This window comes from Nycticebus coucang, chromosome 16 (genome assembly GCF_027406575.1).
Source record: "Nycticebus coucang isolate mNycCou1 chromosome 16, mNycCou1.pri, whole genome shotgun sequence".
Classification (NCBI taxonomy): domain Eukaryota; kingdom Metazoa; phylum Chordata; class Mammalia; order Primates; family Lorisidae; genus Nycticebus; species Nycticebus coucang.
Genome location: NC_069795.1, coordinates 72,532,582 through 72,546,620, shown reverse-complemented (window position 1 = coordinate 72,546,620; position 14,039 = coordinate 72,532,582). Strand labels below are relative to the sequence as shown.

At 48.3% G+C, this 14,039-nt stretch overlaps 1 protein-coding gene across 5 annotated transcripts in view; it reads left to right on the top strand.

Moving 5' to 3' along the window:
• The window catches only part of SEMA5B (semaphorin 5B), a 117,347-nt gene that overhangs the window by 66,298 nt on the left and 37,010 nt on the right, over positions 1–14,039 (top strand). For all 5 annotated transcript variants that reach the window (XR_008374935.1, XR_008374932.1, XR_008374933.1 and 2 more), the window contains exon 2: positions 11,226–11,429. Coding sequence is in view for 1 of the 5 variants with exons in the window: in XM_053565338.1 (XP_053421313.1) it covers positions 11,276–11,429 (154 nt within the window). In the remaining 4 variants the exon portion in view is untranslated. The remainder of the gene's footprint in view (positions 1–11,225; positions 11,430–14,039) is intronic.

Below are 14,039 nucleotides of genomic sequence, written 5' to 3'. Positions count from 1 at the left end.
TCAGGGTAAGTGTGCTCTGGGGAGCGTAAGGGGAGAGCAGGAAGGAGGCCACATGATCTGGGGACCTCAGCCCACTGTATTTTAGAAGCTATTCTTTAAAAAAAAACAAAAACATATACAGAACATTAAAATTGACCATCTCAATCATTTTGAAGTGTACAGCTCAGTAGTCCTAGGTGCACTCACCCTGTTGTGCTACCCTCACCACCATCCCTCTCCAGAGCTCTTCATCCTGCAAAACTGAAACTCTGCCCCCATTAACTCAGCTCTCTCTTCCCTCAGCCCCTGGCAGCCACCATCCTGCTTCCTGTCTCTATAGATCCGACTCTAGGTACTGCCTATAAATGGAATCATGTGGTATTTATCTTTTTGTTACTGGATACTTCACTTAGAGTAATGTCCTCAAGGTTCACCCACGTAACACATGTCAGAACTTCCTTCCATTATAAAGCTGAATAATATTCCACCAGATGTATATACCACATTTTTTGTTCATCTGTTGATGGACCCTTGGGTTGCTTCCCCTTTTTGTCAATTGTGACTAATGCTGCTATGAACATGGGTTTACAAATATCTCTTCCATATCCGACTTTTAGTTCTTTTAGGTATATACCCAGAAGTGGAATTTCTGGATCACGCTTAATTCTATGTTTAATTTTCTGAAGAACCACTATACTGTTTTACATAACAGCTACACCATTTTACATTCCCACCCACTCATTTTAACCATTTTTAAGTGAGCAGTGGAGTGGCATTAAGTACATTCATCCTGTTGTATAACCATCACCACCAGCCATCGCTGTAGGAGCTCTTTGAATCACAGGGAACCTAGCTGTCGTTATGTTGTGGCACCTGGCTCGGGAAAGTAAGCAGAAGTCGGCCCTCCTGATAGAGGTTTATGCTGAATGAGTGAATCTGTACTGGAAATCCCAAGAAAATCCCAGTCTTTAGCTGGATTTGCAGTCTGTTTGGGGACTGGAGGCATGTTTTCAAATGCAGCTTTCATTTTATACAGCAACTGAATATCTAATAGTGACATGTTTCCATGGAGAGGGCCTGCCCATGGGGATGAGGAAAAGGAGGCTGCTCTAATGAATAGATAAGCTTGATTTGTGTTTGGCAACATCCTTAGCATTTAATTTCAGCAATTAAAGTAGGCAAGTCTCCTTTGTTGTCTTTTGCCTTGCCAAACAATAAAATATTATAGAACATTTGGGAAACATCATTACATCACCTTAGTGCAGCCACCGCCACCACCACTGCAATACTGCTCTGTGCAAGGCATGTCCCAGGCCTGCTCTTCCCTTATCTTATTAAGCCACACTGCACTTCTGTGATGGCCTGGTTCTAGCCCACGGCCCTATCCCTCTAACATTAGGCTCTCTCCTTATGCGCTTGGTCCATCCACAGGCATGTCTTCTACAAAACTGCCTTCGCTTTGTGCACACTTGTTTTCTCAAGGATGTAAACATTCCCTTTACTTTCTGCTTTTCAGTTCTGACCTGTGTTGACAAACTCTGTTCATAGGAGCAATTCCAGGAATCGTGATCACACACACCCAGAAGATAGTAGACCGTTCCTAGGAGGCTTCACCACCTGCAAATGATCCTGGAGTGGCCTGAACTCCACTCACAGGCTCTGTCAGTTAATGCTACATCCCAGATGGTTGAGTCTGGCATGATATGCTGAGATGGGGTAAGGGGAGGCTCTGGAGCCCAACTGCTTGGATTTGGATCCAGCTTCTACCTGAATGACCTTACGCAAATTATTTAACTAGTTTGTGCCTCAGTTTTCTTATCCATGAAATGGGGTTGATAATAGTACCTGCTTCACAGGATTGTTGTTCACCTTAAATGGTTTAATAGAAAGAACATAAACACTGCCCTGTACATAATGTGGTGGTCTTTGTAGGTAACGTGGTTGTTATTGTTGATAATTTTCTTGTTGTTATTATTACTCAGTATCAGTTCTGCCATAGCTCCCTGGCTAATCTCAAGCTAGATACTCTCCTCCAAGCCTCAGTTTCTTGGTCTATAATGGTTAAAGTATATGGTCTGTAAGAGCCCTTCCTGGCAACCTTTCTGTTATCCCATTTTCCTTTGATTTTATCCATGGGTTTAGTTGCCACTGGAGGGATGTGGATGGGACTGCAGGAAGGACTGCTGAGCACTGATGGCACAACTTGGAGGTTTCTGAGAAAATATGTAGGAGAGAGCCCAACCCAGCCCAGCCAAGATTTCAGAATATGGAGGCAGGGAATGAACTTGTCCCCTGGGAAAGGGCAGGAGAGTTGGGGGGAGGCTTCTCATACCCTCACCCCCCAGGTGCCAGACCTGAAAAGTGCTGGTAAGTCTTCTGAGACTCTGCCCCTTCCCCATCTGGTCCCAACCTTCCCTCTGGGCCCCAGACTGTCTAAATGGGAAGAAAAGAGGAAAATCCGTATCCAATCTGCTCTATTCAGAGCAATAAGAAGGAATCTGCATCTCAATCTTATCTTTGTGCCGAGTTTGGCTAAGCTTGGCCCCCCAAGTGGTGAGTGATAGGTGGGTGGGAAGATGCCTGTGGCCTCCCCGGAGAAGCCCACACTGGGCCATGGTTTTTGAGGCCCAGGGCAAGTGGAAGAAGAGTAGGCCCTCCCAATGCCTTCCTCTCCCTGCTAAACCTCAGACAGAATACATTCTTTCCTGCTCTTGTTTTCCCCTCTATTTCCTTTTCTTTTCATTCTCTTTTTCTCCCTCTCTCTAGGCAGACAGCCAAATGGAGACTTTGCGTGGAGGCAAAAAGGGAGGGGTCTGAGGGACAAGGAGCAGTCCGAGTCCCCTTCCCTAAAGGTCCTCATGGCCTGAGTTTGAGGTGAGGATGAAAGGAAGTATCTTTCTCCCCACCCCTGGCTGGGGGAAGCTGCCAGGTGGCTGTCAGCGCTCTGGGCTCTGGGCTCTGCTCTGTCCATGTGGAACCTCCAGGATTTGTTTCTCTGGAGCTGCTGGGACCTGGTCAGACTGGCTCCCACAGCCCAAACTCACAGGAGGCTGATTTGCAGCAGGAAGTCAGCTTAATCATTTATAGCCATGAAGCGCTGTCCCTAATAAAGAAGCCAAGTCAGGAAACCAAATTAAACTCAGAGGGCTGCTTGGAGAGTGTGCAGAGCCAGGGCCGTGGAATGTGTCGATAGGGCTGGGGCCAGTTTCTCCTCGAGGGAGGACTCTGAGTGTAGTGGCCCAGGGCGTGGTTCAAAGCCCAGCTCCATCTTTAACTAGTGCTGGGGCCTCCAGCAAGTGCCCTGGCCTTGATAACCTCTGTTTCCTGCTGTCAACAGGGAATGATACTTAACTGTGGCATCTCAGCCTTCTTGCAAAGCTGCCATGAGATCTCGCAGGGAAAGAGTTTCGCTTAGCACAGCCCCTGGCTTACTGTCAATATGCTCCAGCCATTTGTATTCATGCCCTCATCTTACAGGGTCATACGTTGTCTTTTTCTTTCTGATTACACCCTTCCTTTTTCTTCACGGTTGCTCTAAGGAGTATCTCCGCCTTGGCAGCAGTTCCAGCCATCCCACTGCTCTGACTTGGACTCGGAGTTGGAGTTGGCCCTGAAGTCTCTCCCTCCCTCTGACGGGGAGTCCTGCAGCCGGGCTGGTGTGTCCTCCACAAAGGTGCAGGGGGGCTGAATTCGAGACCAGGTTCTCTTCCAAGTGCCCAATCCCAATTCTCAGAGCCACCCTACTGACAAGTAGCCTGCTCTAATTCACCCGTCCCCTGGTCCTCTGCCACCAACTTCCCACAGCATAGATCCAACCTCTTCCTTCCATTGACCCAAACTATCAACAAGCCCTGCTTTTGAGCAGAAGAGAACCTCCTGAAACTTCACGTATGTGCTCAAGGCTCACCGTGACTTGGTCCCATGATTTACTCTCGGTCTTCCTTTCCAGAATCATCTTCCTCTCCCCCTTCCTCTGCCTTTTCTCCAGGTTATACAAAGGTGGTCCAGGGAACCACCACCCACCCCCAATGTGCTTCACCCCTGATGGCTGCAGAAGCTCCACCCTTGTTTCTGTCAAGCCCCCATTTAAATTCTACCTTCTGCAGATGGCTTCTTAGACCTCCCATGGCAGCCCGCTCACCCATTTCCCCAGCATTTTGTCCATCTCAGGACACTCTCATAATCTGCGTCCTGCTGATCTGCCTGTGCTTTGGCCCACTTTGCAGGCTGAAAACTGCAGGAGAGCTGGGCCCCCTCATTCATCCACATGCTGGGTGGAAGGATGAGTGCATGATGGTCCTCAGTGCAACAACTCAGCTCCTCCTGCCTTAGGGTGGCAGGGCAGCCAGCTGTCTGGTGGTGGTGGGGGGGGCACAGTTGGCAGCAGGGATGTATTGGGTGGCTCTGTGGGGGACTGAGCCCTAATGCACACATTCTCTGCCCCAGTCTCCCTCACCCTTTGTCCCAAGCAAAGGGCAGAGGTCCCTCTGTAACTGCAGGGCTCCCAACAGCTCTGGCCTTGGCCCTCTGCTCTTCTCTGCTCTTCTTCACCATCCCTGCCATGGTTTCAGCTAATCCTCCTCCTACTATCAGCACCGAGGAAACGAACCTGGAAGTCCTATACAAGGCAAGGAGCCCTCAAGGGGGTGTCTGCTGGGTGTGTGTTCTCTCCCACATGCAGGCACACACATTCACACGCCTCCAGCACCATTAGAGTGACCCCAATCGAGAACCCGCAGGGAATTGGGGCCTCAGCGTGAGAGAAGGCAAGAGAAGCTCTGGCCAAAGACTTGGGAAAATGCTTTCCTTGTCACTGAGGGTTTCCCAAAATAGCAGAAGTCAGCTGGTGCTGTGTTTCCCTTCCCCCACTCCTAGAACACCTTGCCATAGTGCCAGTGACAAGTAGTCCTGAGGCAGGGCAAAGCCCAGGCTTTCTGTGCCCCCTTCCCCATCCAGATCTAGGCCCCTGGGTCACTATCTCTGCTTGTTAGGGACATGTCTACTCTCCTTTTTAGGTTGTAAGCTCTTTGAAGGTAGGGACCATGCTTTTGTCATGTAGGCCTCCCCTTCCCCCACGTCCTCATCCATATAGGTCTCAGCACATGCTGAACCTGGGACAGGCACTTAGATCACTAGTTGAATATTTTGTATATACTAATAAACTAATATGAACGAGATTCATAAAGGGCCTACCCTGTGCCACATTAGTTCTGGGTACTTTTTTTTGAGACAGAGTCTCACTCTGTGCCCTGAGTAGAGTGCTATGGCATCATAGCTCACAGCAACTTCAAACTCTTGGGTTCTAGAAAATCTCTTACCTCAGCCTCCCAAGTAGCTGGGACTATAGGTGCCCACCTCTACGCCTGGCTAGTTTTATCTTTTTTTAGTAGAGACAGGGTCTTGCTCTTACTCATGCTGTTCTTGAATTCCTGAGCTTAAGCACTCCACTGGCCTCAGCCTCCCAGAGTGAGTTTTGGGTTCTCAAAAGCATTCTCTAAGGCAAGAATTATTAGCCTTGTTTTATAGGTGATAAAGCCAAGATTTGCAACTAGGTAAGCCTCCCAACCTAAAGGTTTTCCATAATACTATACAATCCTCAGAAAAATTGGATGGTCTCTTGCTACACAATGCTGGTGGAGGAATTCTGGAGTTATTTTAATATCAGATCAGACAGACATAATAGAAATAGAAATTTCTGTTTGTCTTAGAAATATAGTAGAACCTCCATAGTTGACCACTTCCCTACACTTACCAATTCATTAAGTTGAACCAATTTTTATAGACTGGACATGCACCACATGTACATATCAGTAGGCCTTGTTCCTTATATTGACCACCTCCAGATGTTGACCAGTTTGTTACAGTCCCTTGAGGAGTCAACTTACAGGTGTTCTACTATATTTGTTTGTAAGTATGAGGAACCAAACTGTATGGGATAGGAATGGTGCTTGGCTAATGATAATTGAGACCTGAAAACAAGGGCTTACACAAATGAAGACTATTATTCTCTAATGATAATAATAATAGTTGGTGCTTACACAATGCTTACCTTTTGGCAAATGCTGTTCTAGACATGTTAGACAAAATAACTGATTTTAATCTCTGCAACAGCTGTGTGAAGTGGGGGTTATTGTTCTCCCCAACAAGGAAACAAGAGGCAGAGGTACAATGGCCAAGCACAGGAAAGAGGTCTGGAGGCAGGCAGACAACAGCAGATTCTGTCATCAGCATCCCAGGTCCCATCTACCTTTCTGCACCACCATCCTTAGCACAGGGCTAACCTTCACTAACCAGATGCAGGTGGCCACTGTAGTACCTTTCATCCTGTCTGTGGACCAGGCAAGAAGAAGGGAAGACCTCGTAGAGCTGTTCCCTGCGAGCCCCACTGACTTCTTCCTCACGCATCTCACTGGCCACCTCTGTCTGGAAGACCAGGAAAGGTTTGGGGCAGGGCAGATTGTCAGCCGCCCCTCAAGGAGCAGAGGCTGCTTCAGAGAGGAGGAAGGGGGCAGGGGCCAGACCCTGAGGAGCCAGTGCCTGCAGGCTGCTGCTGGCGTGACACAACTCCAACCTGCTTTAGGAAAAATGGGAAATCGCGTCACAAGGATCTGGGAGAGGGTGGCTCATGGAAGTAGAATATAGTCAGACCTCAGGTAAGGGCTGGAGCTCGGACCTGGAGGGCTGTCGGCATTCTAGTAACCCAGTGTATTTCCACTCTCTGTCTCCTGTCACTGGTCTCCACAAGTTGTCCCCAGCCCACAGGACAGGTGGAAGATGGCCGCCCCATTGGCATTCACTTATGTGTTCCAGTTTCCTCCGCAAAGACTGGCTTAACCCTTGGAGTCATATACCCACATTGCCATGGGATAGCCCCTACTGTGCTATGTGATATGTGCTGTGTTTTGATCTCTTGACCACCCTGGTCCGAGTGGCTGTGGCTGGGGTGCGGGTCATGTTTCCCACAAGGCTGCTGGGGCCTACCCCTTTGACTATGAATGGGGGTAGGATGGGAGATGATTTCCAAAGATGAGGAATTCTTGGAAGTTGGGAAGTCACATCTCCTCCCGCACATCTCTAGAACTCTGCTGAATAAGTCAGACCTTGTGGCACTCCCAGTGATGTGGGATTGATGATTACTCCTTTTTTCATCACGACACCCCCTGTTCTGCTGATATTTGCAAAGTTGCAAGCCCCAGCTCCTTGATCTTTCCCCCCAGAGGGACAGTAAGCTGGTAGAGGAGATTGGACATCCAGGCCCTGCCCTCGTCCCTTCCTCCCCCACGGGCGTCCTATGCCTCCTTTCCCTCTACCGAAGCAGTAGACAGATGTGCTGTGCTGGGGCCCAGGTGGACGCAGCGATATTAATCTAGCAATTATTGATTCGGGAGGGACTTGGAGGACACATTTACATAAAAACTGCAATGACAATGAATTTTAGCTGCAGAACTTACATACGTTAAGGCCTGCAGTCTGGGGGAGGGGAAGGGACTCAGGATGCGCTCCTAATTCAAGCTTCTGGAGCTCAAGGATGTGGCCACACAGAGGGCCAGGCTTGGGAGCTCTGAGGGTGGAGGTCAGCACTGGGGTGGGGAGGCAGGAAGGCCTGGGCAGGGAGCTTGGGGAGAGGGTTAGGAATAATGAGAGGAGGGCAGTTGTCCTGCCACCTTAGGTGCCCTTATGGGGCAGATGGGAGAGAAGGCCCAGCTAGAAAGCTGGTATTTGCATATGTGTTGAATATCTCTAATTAGGTGTTCTTTCAGTCAGGGTCCCCCCAGGAAACAGATGGCACACTCAAATTGGGAAATGTGAGGGCAGTTTAATAAAGGAAGTGTTTACAAAGGTGTGGGAAGAGGGCTTGGGGAACATATGGGCTGGCTCACTGTGCGGGCACTGGGGGCTGGTAACCAAGGAGGCGCCCCGCCCTGGATCTGAAGGGAGGAGAGAGGCAGCAGTTTTGGAAGCCAGGAAGCAGTGAAGGACTGCAGGCCAGGCCCTCACTCTATTGCCTCCTCCCTCCATTGGCCAAACCTAAACAGAGTAGGGAGGCCCTTGGTGCAGCCCCCCACATCCATGTCCATGGGCCTCACAGGCACAGAGCAGGGAGGACAGCGAGTGCCTACTTGGAGATTCGACTAGAAGGCACCTAGCACCAAGGTCCAAGGGCAAAAGGAAATTCCCCAGTCCTCCCCTTCCCCAGGGCACCAGAATCACACGAGTTGAGAGCTGCTGTCTGCCAGGTACTGTTCTAGGCCTTTTAAAAGTTGTGACTCCTTTAATCCCTGCAACTGCAGAGGAAGGAGAAGAACAGGAATTTGACCTCAGGTTGGCTGCTGGCACCAGAGAGCTGGCCTTGCCCTTGGGTTCCCTCTTCCCCCCACCTCTGTAGCCCTGTTTAAGAGGCCAGAGATTAGTGTCAGAGAAAGGGGGGGCATCAAGGATGGGACAGCAGTGCCAAGACCCACATGGCAGGAGGGACCCAGGTTAGCCCTTCAGTGTGGGAGGCAGTCTGAAAAACCTCTCCAGGGAATAAGTTTGGACCAAACCTTCCTCTTAGAGGGTCTCTGCTGAGAGACGTGGTCAGGCCCTTCCTGGGAGGGGCAGAGAGTGTAGGTGTTTGAGCCTGAGGTTGAGGAGATAAAAGAGGTGCTGTGGGGACTAATTCCCTGTGGGGTGCAAGATGGGGCAGAGTAGGGGAGAAGGGGCCTTGCTGGGTGCACTGGTATCACTGAGTTATTTCCTTGAAAGCCTTGCAGCCGTTCAAGCATGGGTATCATCCTCTTTCACACACGTGTTGAAGAAACTGGCAGGAAGAAAATACTCCTGCTGTAATCTTCCAGACCTAGAGTAAAGCGGTTGTAGTAGGAAGGGAAGAGGCAAAGGGGCAAAAGTCTGAGAGTGGGAAGGACACCCCGGGGCCTCTAGTCCTCTGGCTGTCACCCTAGGAGAGGCCCATCACCCTCACCTTTGGAACCCTCACCTGCCATTCCAGGACTCCGTCCCAAGGGGAGGTGATTCTGATTCACCATGCTTGTGGTCAGGAAGCCCTAACCTAGTTCAACCTTTCATTTCTTAGATGAGAAGGTAACTCCAAAAGGTCACTCCCCAGCTCAGGGATCTGTGAGGAGGTTAGCAGGGCTTGGTGACACTGTAATGTACTCAAGGAGATAGGAGGAAGGTGATGAGGGCCGGGCTAGGCCTCAGGGAATCCTTGGGCTTCCCCCATACTGGGAGTTTAGTGAAGCAAAGCTAGTGTTCTAAAAAGATTTCTAAAATCTAAACATTTTATTGAAGAGTTAATACGTTAACCTAGCCAAAAGTGGGTACCCTTTCGAACATTACTTTTGGTTTATTTTTCTAGTCTAAGTTAATGCTAGTACAAGCAAATGTAAATATATATTTTATATTTTCCCTCTCTTTGACACAAAACACAGCATGCTATTAACCTGGTCTCCACCTTGCATTTGTCACTTAATATTCCTGAAGATTTCTCCATATCAAAACATAGAGAAAATCTTCATTCTTTTCTACAGCTGCATAGTATCTCATTATGAAGATCATTTCCGTAGTTTATGTAAGCAGTCTCCTGTTTCTGGATATTTGGTTGTTTCCTGCCCTTCTGTTATTTCAAAGAATGCCACACACAGTGAACAATCTGGGACAGAAGTCACTGTGGGCATGTACAGGTGCCTCTGTGGTCTATTTTTGTTTCTCAACTGTCTGCGGTGAAGAAGCAGGTTTGATTTTTCAATTTACAGTCTGTCACAGATAGATACTTATGTAAAATGCAATAAAAATGAATTACTAGGGAAATGAATTGAAAAACAACATGCAAAATATAAGCCCAAGTATTTTATTAGGCTCAACACACATAAAATTACTCTGTCACATTACGATGAAGATTTTTAAACACGGACTCTCTAATTTCTGCACTGATCTTAACATGAAGTTGTTATAGCCTGTGAATCAACACTGGTCTGTGGACCGCACTTTGAGTAGCTGAAGGCTAGCCTCCCAGAATTAGGTTGCTATAGCAAAGGGTAAAGGCATCTGTGGCTTTGAAAGATATTACCAGGGGCCAAGTGTGGTGGCTCACACCTGTAATCCTAGCACTCTGGGAGGCCGAGGCGGGTGGATTGCTTGAGCTCACAAGTTTGAGACCATCCTGAGCAAAAGCCAGACCCCATCTCTACTAAAATAGAAAAACTGAGGCAAGAGGATCACTTGAGTCCAAGAGTTGGAGGTTGCGGTGAGCTATGATACCACAGCACTCTACCAAGGTGACAGCTTGAGACTCTGTCTCAAAAAAAAAAAAGAAAGATATTGCCAGGTTTCCTGCCACAGGGGTCATGCTGTCTTGGCACACCAACAGCCCCTTTTCCACCCCGTCACCAAAAGACTGTGTTATCTAACTTGGATTTTTGCTGAACTGATAGGTGAGAAGTAGTATCTTGATCTAGTTTTAATTTGTGTTGCTCTTATTATGAGTGAGAAAAAGTGTCGGTCATATTTTAAGCCCTGATTGTATTCATATGCCTTGCTATTTTTCTACTGGACTGTTGGTCTTTTTCTTCTTGATTCCTAGAAGTTCCTTATATATTAGTAATATTAGTCCCTTGCCTGTGATATAAATTGCAAATATTTTTCCTAATCTTTCATTTCCCTTTTGATTTTTCTTGATGTTGTTTCTTGGGGGCAGAGGGACATTCAGGCATTTGTGATTTTAATATAGTCAAATTTGTCAATCTTTTCTTTGATGGCTTCTGGATTTTGAGTCATAATTTTCCACTACAAGGTACGGATTCTGCCCAAATTTTCTTCTAGTGTTTTTATGCTTTTATCCCTAACATTTAAATCTTTTATTAACTTGGAATTTTTCCTAGTATATAAGATGTGAGTTATGGATCCAAATTAATCCTTTTACAAATGGCTACTCACTGCCCCAGCTCTATTTATTAAGGTCCCTAAGTTGCCACTTTTATCATTAAAACTAATTTTAAACCATTTGGGATCATAATAGAAAAGGCTCTATAATTTGTCAGTTTTGTCCAGAATACTATTACAAGGGATATTAGCTTTCAAGATATGATCTATAACTTTGCATTAATGTAGCAGAGAAAACTCTAAGTAACATAAATAAAATATACATTTATTTAAAAACCCCGTGGGGCTGCTTGCAGCCGTGAGGAAATTGAGAGAAGTAGGCATTGGCAGAGAGAGCCCTTGGTGAGACAGTGTTTGCATTGCAGGTCTTCGTCCCAGCCTGCCTCCGGGAGCCAGGACTGCTGAGGGGCCCACCATGGTGGCCATGGGACCCCTGGCCATCTCACTGTTGCTGTCCAGCCTCACACTGCTGGTATTCCACCTGTCCAGCTCCCAGGACGTCGCCAGTGAGCCCAGCAGTGAGCAGCAGCTGTGTACCCTGAGGGAGCACCCCACCGTGGCCTTTGAAGGTGAGAGTGGACTTCCCCCTGGTCCTTTTCTGCAGTGACTGTGTCCTGAAGGACTTAGGTCAGGCCTCAGCAGGATCTTCCTGGCTTTTGGAAGTATTTGGGAGATTCACATCCTACAAGGTACTGAGACTCTTCCTCTGGTGATAGATGTTTTAATAATGGGCAGTAGTCGGCTGGTGGGGTCTAGTTTGTGTCTCCTTTATCCATGCTGACTTGGGGGAAGGGGACTCTTTGGGGGAAATTCCTTTGCTACAGAATGAAGCTGTGGACACTATGGGTCGGGTCACCCAGGGTTGGTTGGTGGTCTTGGCTTCAGCTTTTCTGGAACCATAGACTCACTCCATTCCTTGGCTTCTCCTGGAGAAAGAGTGAAGATGACTCACTGATTAGGAAATGGCTGGAACTCTCTGGAAAGCTTCCTTTTGCTCTAAGATGGCTGATGCTGGTCTTTAGGGTCTGAAAATCCTCAGCCAGAGGGGCCCTGATGACTCATAATTCCTTCTGTTTGTCAAGGGAGGGCGTGAGAGTTGCCTATTACAGTGTTTCCCAAACTGGGATTTGTGAATCACTGGACATACTGGACACATTCCAAGGGGTCCATAAGTTCTCCGTGGGCTTGTCTGTAATTAGTATATACATTTGATGATAATCGAAAAGGCTAAACAAATACCAGAGCATCTCAGATATTCTCTCATGACCTATTAGCAGTGTGGGGGGCCCTGGTTGTGTTATGATCACATTAATACTTTAAGATCCACAACTTACCTGGCCGCTCACACTGGGATCTGCAGATGTAGTCTCAGGGGTCTTCAGCTTCTTAAGTCTGATCAACACTAGCCTGTTTTCTCCTCAGAGTAACTCCGTCGGGTATACAGGGCAGGGAGACTGTCATCTCCTTTCATAAGCAGGTAAACTGAGGCCCAGAGGGTAAAGAGATTCGTCAGAGCTGGCCTTCAACATCAGTCTCCCTCTGCCCATGGCAGGACAAGCAGGGGCTCTGCTCTCTGATGCCATGCAGGCCACGCTGTGGATCCCACACCACAAGCACAGCTGGGCAGGATAGAGCCAAAATAGGAAAATCAGCCAGTGGGTTCAAGGCCTGGCCTGGGGTCTGAGGGGCAGCAGGGGTCATACTACAGGTGAGAGCTGGCGGCTGATAGATAGGGAGGCTGGGGTGTTTTAGAAGAGTGGGATTCCCAGCTGTGGGCTGGTTCCCCTTGGGAGGAAGGTTTCCAGCTGTCTTCTTGGCGCTGCCTTGTTTGAGCTGGGATCCAAGGCTTTGAAGGCTTAAGTGGATTAAAGTAAATTAACAATGTCCTAAGCCTACAAAACTCGTGCACACCCTCAGACTTCTGATGGCTTCTGGAGGGCTGGTAGCTGTCACTGAAGGGAAGGACCAAATGGGGGACAGAAGGAAGAGATTCTTAGGGCTGGCCTCCTCACATGGGGCCCCTATGGCAACACCTACTGAAACATGTACTCTCAAGGGCTTTGCAGGAACATTATTGGCCTGGCTAATTCTGGGGGCAAGGACAAGGGCAGGAGACCAGGGCATTCCCTGCCCCCCCCACTAGGCAGCTCTGTAGTGGGGCAGGTTGGGTGAGGGAGGGGATGGACAGGTGGGAGACGCCATTCTGGCATGCCTGGGGTCCTTGAGATTATTTTTAATGTTCAGGTACGATTTGAGTGGATCTGATCTCCCACTCCACCCTCTTACAGAATGAAGGGATACCACCCCCTTCCTCCTCCTGACAGCTTTGAGTTTTCCTCTTCATTCACCAAATTTTTATTGAGCCCTTTTTGGTGCCAGACACAGAAGGAGACATTATGGGGTCTCAGAGGCAAACAAAGGTTTCCTTTGACTGCTCAGTTATCTAGTATTCTTTAAAGGTCACTGCCTTTGGTCCCCCAGCCCAGCTGGCCCTGGAGCAGGACCAGAACTGGCTCTCCCATCTCTCCACATTCCCTAGCACTGCTGAGCACACAGTAGGGACACCCTCCATATGGGTGGGCTGTGTTCCAGAGAAGTTGCCTAATCCAGCCCAGCACCAGCACCCAAATTCCAAGACCCACCGCATGTTACACTTCCTTTCTGACTGATCTATAGGCCTCTAGCCTTTAGCTGTGAGTTTCCCTCTCCCCTGACATCTGACTGATCTGTGAATAACCCCTAAGTACCCTTGAGGAGTTGTCAGTTGTAGGATCTGACTGCCATTCTTCTGTTTTGTAAGGCTAAATTTTCTCCTGTGGGTTTCTTTTGAGGGCGGCCCACCTGTGTTTCTCCTTGGCCTGCATATTGGCCCATTTGCCACAGTGTCACCTTTCCAGGTGGCAGGGCAAAGCCAGCCTGGAGTTAACACTGGCAGTGGTTAATCCACAAGGTGGGTAATTGAATTGACTATAATTAAAAGCACAGGCGCGTCATGGAGAATGTCATTTTTCTCTTAAAGTCTCTGTCCAAATCTTTCACTGCATAGGGAGCTCAGAACGTGCTTGGTGTTTTAAAGACAGCCTTCCCTCTGGTCCCCTTTGCCTGTTCAATAAGAGAAGGCTGGCTCCTTTCCCAAGCTTCCCCCAGGATGGTGGCACTGTGTTTGGCCATGTCTCTCC